Source organism: Gossypium raimondii, chromosome 7 (genome assembly GCF_025698545.1).
Source record: "Gossypium raimondii isolate GPD5lz chromosome 7, ASM2569854v1, whole genome shotgun sequence".
NCBI classification, from domain to species: Eukaryota; Viridiplantae; Streptophyta; class Magnoliopsida; order Malvales; family Malvaceae; genus Gossypium; species Gossypium raimondii.
In genome coordinates, this window is record NC_068571.1 from 8836310 (window position 1) to 8844192 (window position 7883).

Below are 7883 nucleotides of genomic sequence, written 5' to 3' on the forward strand. Positions count from 1 at the left end.
TATCGGCTCGGAACATAGGACTGCTAGCTATTTTAGAGGTTGCGATCTTAAATCAGCAAAGCTTTATGACGTCAGCTAGGAGCATAGGTTTGTTAGTTGTGTTGAAGGTTGTGATCATAAATCGGTGAGCCTTTAGCATATCAGTTCGGAACGTAGGACCACTAGCTATTTTGGAGGTTGTGATCTTAAACCGCCAAACTTTTATGACATCAGCTGGGAGCGTAGGTCCATTAGCTGTGCCGGAGGTTGCAATCATAAACCGGTGAGCCTTTAAAGTATCAACTTAAAACATAGGTTCGTTAGCTATTTTAGAGGTTGCGATCTTAAACCAGTAAACCTTTATAACATCGATTGGAAGTGTAGGTTCGCTAGCTATGTTAGAGGCTAGGATCATAAATCGGTGAGCCTTTAGAGTATTAGCTAGGAACGTAGGTCTGCTAACTATTTTGGAGGTTGTGATCTTAAACTGGCAAACCTTTATGACATCAGTTGGGACCATAGGTCCACTAGCTATGTTAGAGGTTGTGATTATAAACCGACGAGCCTTTAGAGTATCAATTGGGAATATAGGTCTGCTAGCTATTTCAAAGGTTGCAATCTTAAACCGACCTACCTTTTTGACATCAGTTGGAAGCATAGGTTCGCTAGCTGTATTGGAGGCTGCGATCATAAACCGATGAGCCTTTGGAGTATCGGCTGGGAATGTTGGTTCGCTAGCTATTTTGGAGTTTGCTATCTTAATTGGCAAACCTTTATGACATCAGTTGGGAGCGTAGGTTCACTAGTTGTGTTGGAGGCTGGGATTATAAATCGACGAGCCTTTAGAGTATCAGTTGGAAATGTATGTTTGGTAGCTATTCCGGAGGTTGCGATCTCAAATCGGAAAACTTTTATGACATCAACTGGGAGCATAGGTTTGCTAGCTATGTCAGAGGTTGAGATCATAAACCGATAAGCCTTTAGAGTATCAGCTGGGAATGTAGGTTCTCTAGTTGTTTTGGAGGTTGCGATCTTAAATCGACATACCTTTATATTATACCAAGTACAAGTGTTTATAAAGAAAATCTTTTTTATTCAAGGAGTAAGAAATTGCACATAGTATTTTTTAAAGTTACCAGCGTTCCATGCTAGGGGTAGAAGCATGCCCTCTATCTTTGCCAGCTTATATACTCCATAACCTATCTTCTCTATGACCTTCTATGACCCTTCCCAGCTCGGAGCCATTTTCCGTTGCTGTGAAGTTGGAAAACTAGCCTTAATGTTTCTAAGAATAAGATCACCCACTTGGAATTGCTTATTCTTAACCTTAGTGTTGTAGTATCGAGTTACTTGTTGAGCGTGTGTTGTATTCTTGAATTCTGTTGCTTCTCTGAATTCATCAATGAGGTTAAGGTTAAGCTTGATAGCCTCCTGGTTGGCATCTTCATTAAAATGTGTCGTTCTATGTGACCGCATATCATTCCCACTAGGATCAACCAGAAGTACCCCTACTCTTGACCCTGTCTTGGCTGTGAAGCCATCAACATAAACTAACCACCTTTTTGAATTATCGGTTGTATCTACACCCTCTTGAGGTGAACTGACTACTAGATTGCATAAAACAGATGGAAAAAAAGATTTTAGAATAAAATGTAAGCTCATTACATATTATTATAAAAATAATGAGTTAAAATACTGATGTTTGCCAATGTTTACAAGAGATTACAAATAACATACAAGTTTAACTTCATAAAACATCCATTACCCAGTATTTCAAGTTATAAACTATATTACCTGCTGGATCAACAGGCTTTTTGAAAGAGCATTCGACTCTAAATTCAACTAATATTTTCCACTTTATTATTGTTCTCGGGGTGAACCCTATACCGAACTCAGCAAACTCGATACCCCACTTCATCACCCTTCCTGAGGTATAAACTTTAGATAATACTTCCTTTATAGGCTGATTGGTCATGACGACAACTGGATGAGCCTGGAAGTAGGGACGCAGCTTGTGAGCTGCAACAATCAGATCAAAGATATTTTTTTTTAATTTTTGAGTACCTTAATTCACCATTCTAGAGTATCTTACTAATGTAGTATACTAAGAATTGACAAACGTCTTCTACTCTGACTAGAACCACTGCAACTATTTCCTCTGAAGTAGCCAATTATAAATAGAGGATTTCTCCCACTCGTGGTGACTTTAGAGGTGGTAGGGATGTGAGATATAACTTAAGCTTTTCGAAAGCTATCTGGTACTCCTCAGCCCACAAAAAGGAGGTCATTAAGGCTTTAAAGAAAGTGAGGCATTTGTCCGCCATCCTGGAGATGAACCTGTAAGTGCCACTATTCTTCCCGTGAGGTGCAGAATATCCTTAATAGTCTACGAATGAGGCCTTTCTAAGATTGCACAGATTTTCTCTGGGTTCAGTTTTATCCCCCTCTTTGAGATCATGAAACCCAATAACCTTCCAGCTCGCACACCGAAAGCACACTTCTCTGAGTTCAACTTTATGTTGTGGGCCCTCAAAACAACCAAAACCTTTGACAAGTTCTGCACATGCTCCTCCATAGTCGCACTTTTCACCAACATATCATCAACATAGACTTCAAGACCACTCCTTATATGCTTCCTAAAAATTCTGTTTACCAACCTCTGATAGGTTGCTCCTACGTTATTGAGGCTAAAAGGCATGACCTGATAACAGAACAACCCCTCAGTGAAAAAGTGTCCATAAATCTCATGAACCTGTGACCTGCAGAAGCATCAACCAAATGATTAATCGAAGGTAAAATGAAGTTGGCTTTGGGGCGCGCTTTGATGAGGTTGGTGAAATCAATACACATCCTTAATTTGATGTTTGACTTTTTCACCATGACCACATTTGAGACCTAGTACGGATATTCAACTTCCTTTGTAAAACTTGTCGACAATAATTTCGCTACGTCCTACCTCACAATTTCTACCACTTGCAGAGAAAGCTTCATTTTTTTGCTTAACCGGCTACGCTTCAGGGAGTACATTTAGCTTATGGACAATTACCTGTGGGTCTATCCCTGGCATATATGCTACTGACTAGACAAAAACATCAGAGTTCGCCTCCAAACACTGAACCAAAGTGTTCTTTTCTTCAGGTAATAATGTTGAATAAATCTTTATTGTCCTTTCTTCGTCATCGTAGAATAGTTGTAATGTCTCGGTGTGCTCTGCTAGTTTAGGTTTCTTACTTCTCTTTTCATCCTTCACATCTAGGTTGTCCAAGTTTAAGGATTAACTAGCTAACTCTGTCCTCTATGAACTCTGGCCCCTGGTCGCGGGTTCTCGTACCTGTTTCATAGACAACACATGATATTGCCTTACTATTTACTGGTTGGATCGCATGAACCTGATCCCTATTATTGTTAGAAATTTGATCTTTATACAAAATTTTGCTACCACAATCCTCGCTACTCCCATTATCGAACGCCCGAAAATGGCGTTATATGTCATAGGATGGTCCACAACAAAAAAAACTGTACATACTCCGTAGTCGTATGCTTACCATCTCCCAAGGTGACTGGCAAAGTGATAGAACCTTCACCTCAACTGGGTGGTTCACAAAATCATACAACGAGCTAGCCTTAGACAAAACTTGTTCCTTCAACCCCATCTTTTGATAAGCCTCCTAGGTTAAAACCTCCATCGCACTCCCACTGTCAACCAATGTTCTTCTAGCTTCGAAACTTACGATCGTTACTGACACAACCATTGGGTCATTTCCTTCTTCGTCGCACACTAGGTCCTCATCATCGTTACCAAACTCAACTTTCTATTTTCCCTGCTAACACTGCCTCTTGGGTGCATTAACTAACATGGCACTCCTCATGTGAGCTTTCCTCTTTGTATTAGAACTTGTCTAATCCTCATCTATGCCTACAATCACATGGATAGTGCTTCTGATCTTCTGCTTACCCTTAGGATCACCACGAGAACTTTGGCCCTGATAAGTAGTACATTGGTCCATAAATTCAACGAGCTCACCATTTCTCACTGCCTCTTCAATAGCATCATTCAAAGTAAATCAATCTTCAGTTTTGTGCCCCACATCATTATGGAAAACACACCTATCTCTGAAATGTGACATCCTCGTACTGTGCCTCATAGGAGATGGGTTAGACAGGATGCCTAAACTCTTTACCTGGTTTAAGATATAAGCACGAGTAGCATTCAATAGAGTGTAGGTTTCAAACCTGCATTGAGGGATGTACCTCATTGTCTGTTCGAGTTGAGATCCCTAAGGAGCCCTAGAAGAATTACCCTATGCTTGCGTTCTCTATGACCTGTCGCTTTGGGCATGCAAAACTTGATTGGGTGGCCTTTGTCTGCTGCGAGCTCCTTCTCTTTCTCTGAACTGTCTACCATCTCTTTGAAATGTGCCATGTGTCCCCCTCTTAATCTCTTCTGCCTCCACGAACTTGTAATCCCGCTCATATAAGTCTACCAAACTCTAGGGCCTATTATCAACAAAGGAGTACTTCAAATGTTCATTTTGCACTTCCATAATGAAGGCATCGATGGCCCATTGGTCCTCAAGATTTTTCGTCTTCAATGTTACTGCATGAAATCGCTTTACATAGTCTTGAAGAGACTCCTCTTTTCTATGTTTTACAGACATTAATCATATAGGAGTGCTCATAATCGTCCTATGAGCCCTGAACCTTCCCTAAAACATATGACCCAATTGGGAAAAACTTCGGATGAAGCCTTGAGGAAGGGGCAAGTATCAATCCTTCGCACTTCCTTTAAGCGTTGTGGAAAAAGCTTTACAATTCACAGAGTCTGAAGCTCTCAATACGTTCATATAATCATTACATTGCATCAAGTGGGATCAAGGGTCTTTCCTTCCTTCGAACTCGTCCTTCGAGACATTAAAATCACTCGGTAGACTTAATGCTACTATCTCTAGGACTAATGGATTCTTAGAACAGAAAAGTCAGTCCATGTCCCGAGACTCGAGATGCAATACCCTCACATCTTGCTGCAATGCATCCATCTCGTTTTGCCATTCCCTTTCATGCAAGCTTTGACTTTCATCCTGCATAGCCACGTTATCATGGAAATCAGAATTATCAGATTATATCTTTCTTTTAAGCTCCTCATTCTGCTTTAATAACGCTTGTTAGAAAGTCTGTTGTTGCTCAAACCATGCATTTTGTGCAACCATTTGTTCCCTCATCAACTTCATCTGCTCCTAAAAAGCAAGAAATTGTTGCGGTGATGCTTCTTGACCAAAAAGAAGTGGTAGCCCGTGACCGGAAGGAAGGTTGAAGTTGAATAGGCTCGAAACTACTGGGTGAGCCACATTACCTAGGTTTTCCAGTCGGTCTGCAAACTAGTTGGCAAACAAGTCTATTCTGGATGAAAGATCAAATGGGAAATTTCCATTTGGGTGAGCCATTATAATTTTGGTAATTTTTCAAACTGAAAGAAATTTGTTTTCGGAAGTCTGTCCACGCTCATCGCACCAATTGTTGAGTGTTTTCCGTCGTGTCTCATTGAAAGGGACAATCCAATATTTATACACATGGTTTTTGTTCATGGAATTGACATTCTTGGTAAGCTTTATGCATGCTGGACACGTGTATTGTTCTGGTCTGCTTGCTATACTTCGTAGCCCTCACATGCGAACTCTTTGGTATATGCAAACTAAAACTGCCAACTACCCTTGCGAACTCTTCTAGCGAACCCCCACTGCGAGACCAGCACGCATCCAACTAGTAAGGCCCAATCGGGTTGCAGGTAGGCGATCCGAACTATACCCGAATTTCGGGTCGGTGATCATAAATACATAACCAAACCCTAAATCTATAGTTCCATTTTGATAGATTCCAATCTTTTGGTGGCAATATAACACTTATATTGGCGACTAATTAATAAATGAATGAATGAATCATGAGTTACTAAGTTAAGTAATCAATTTATAAGTTTATAATATTTCAAATTCATAGTAGAATACTTTAATTAAATAACTTAATAATTTATTGAATTGATATATTTAATTTCACTTATTAAATATTATTTTTATTTAATGAAATATGATCAATATATTTTTATGTGAATTTTTTGGTTTTTGAAAATGGTTCACTTCGCTTTTATTAGAATAAAATGGGCTTGGGAATAACCAGAATAAAACCCAAACAAAAGAAAAACCCCGAACAAAGCTAAGGAAACAAGACAACAAATAAAGCCCAAAACACCAACACGAAAAAATCCCAAGTCGAAGCAACAAAAAGAACCTGAAACCTTAAAAAGAACCCGGTTCCCAAATTTACAGAAACCACAAAGCGACCAAATCCTCACTACAAGAGACAGATTAAGTAGGAAGGGATTAACTTTTGGTAGTTTATTTGTAAGGAATAAATGGATTATTATAAACTTTTGGAAACTATATTATGGTTGGTTTATGGAAAATAATGTGTGGGTATTAAGATAAAGATTAGTAGGAGAGTTTGTGCAATTTTAGGGATGAACAAGATGTCCATAAAAAAATTCAGCTTAGATTAACAAAAAGAAAAGACAAATAAAAGCTGCGATGCAGATCTGTACCACTAGACAATTAGTTACACTTGCGGCACAAGAAAAGCAAAGCCTTTTCGTTTTTTTTTCGGTACTTCCCACACATAACGTTGTAGTACACGTCAGCCGTCCAACTACTTGCCTGTTCGAAACTAAGAACCAAGACATGTTCGGGATCAGTTTTTTTTTTTTTAGGGAAAAATGAATCGGATCAGATTTTTTAGATAAAATATTTTTAGATTTAATCTGATTTAAATTAGTAGTATAATTTTTTAATGAGAAAATATTTTATTAATTTTAATAAAACAGATTATTAAACTGGATCTGATGAACAAAAATTTAAATTTTAATTCTCATCTAATAAAAATAAAATATTTTGATTTTGAAAAAATAGTTTGAAGTATTTTTACTATTGATATTTAGTTTAAAATATAATTTTCAACATATATTTCATAAAAAATACTTTTTGTTAAGATTGTTAAAATTTAGAAGTGATATGGGTACAATTTAAGAAAAAAATTAGAAAAAGGTTTATTATAGAACTTTTTGTAGGTTTTTTTTGAAAAATTCTTTAGAAAATTTAGGACATTATATAATTTTAATTTTAATTCATAATTTTTTAAACTTTGAATTTTAAGTTTTCTTAGTTCTTTCGAAATTTTAGAAAATTTAAAAAATTTTGCATTTTTTCTCAAATTTTGAAAATTTATTTAATTTTTTAATTTTCAGAATTTTTAACATTAAATATTATTGTTGATACAATGATACAATAAGGAAAAGATGAGGAAATGAGGAAGGTGCTAAGGCTAGAAGTTTGAGATATATTGACAAAATGTTGGCTTGGTATCTTAGAAGAGTTGATCTTTTCTTCATCGTTCCTAGAGGTAGTTACAGGTAAGGGCCTCAAGGCAATGTTAACGTGTTGGAATTGTCGTCTAGTCATCATTATGGAATGCATGGGACGGATGTCTTCAATAGGATAATGATGTTTGTGATGAGATAGATCTCGTCATTCATTTTGAATTGATGGTATAGGGCAGTTGAGCCCACGTGGTGTTTGGTGACCAATAGCTTTATGTTCCCAATGAAAGCTTAAAGACTCGGGTGACAGATGACTTACAATTGTCTAGATGGTCATCTCTGAAAGGAGGGTTTGTGGGTAACTTCCTAGTTTGTTGGCAACTGACTTGCTGTTTGGGTGTCTTTTTGGCTTGTCACGTGTCCTAAAACGGATGGGGTATAAAAATATCCCCCATTATAGTCGAGAGGGGGTTTATAAAGTAGTTTTCCTTAAGACATCTTGATCTGCTAGTCATTTCTCTTTAACAGCTTGCTCCGAATGGTG

At 37.7% G+C, this 7883-nt stretch overlaps 1 protein-coding gene across 1 annotated transcript; it reads right to left on the reverse strand.

Moving 5' to 3' along the window:
- Positions 1-1197: 1197 nt before the first annotated feature.
- LOC105764363 (uncharacterized) lies at positions 1198-3632 on the reverse strand. Its single transcript, XM_012582904.1, has 4 exons — positions 3525-3632; positions 2395-2680; positions 1774-1998; positions 1198-1583 (listed from the first exon to the last, which is right to left on the reverse strand). The coding sequence occupies exons 1-4, from the start codon at positions 3630-3632 to the stop codon at positions 1198-1200; spliced, it is 1005 nt and encodes a 334-aa protein (XP_012438358.1).
- Positions 3633-7883: the final 4251 nt, after the last annotated feature.

Bases quoted from the DNA above. Each gene is read 5' to 3' on its own strand.
- LOC105764363 (XM_012582904.1), bottom strand. From the start codon at position 3,632: ATGGGGTTGAAGGAACAAGTTTTGTCTAAGGCTAGCTCGTTGTATGAT. The intron at 2,681-3,524 runs GTAAGCATACGA...TTCTGTTATCAG, and splicing joins GCCAGTCACCTTGGGAGATG to GTCATGCCTTTTAGCCTCAA. The intron at 1,584-1,773 runs GTAATATAGTTT...GCAATCTAGTAG, and splicing joins AAAGCCTGTTGATCCAGCAG to TCAGTTCACCTCAAGAGGGT.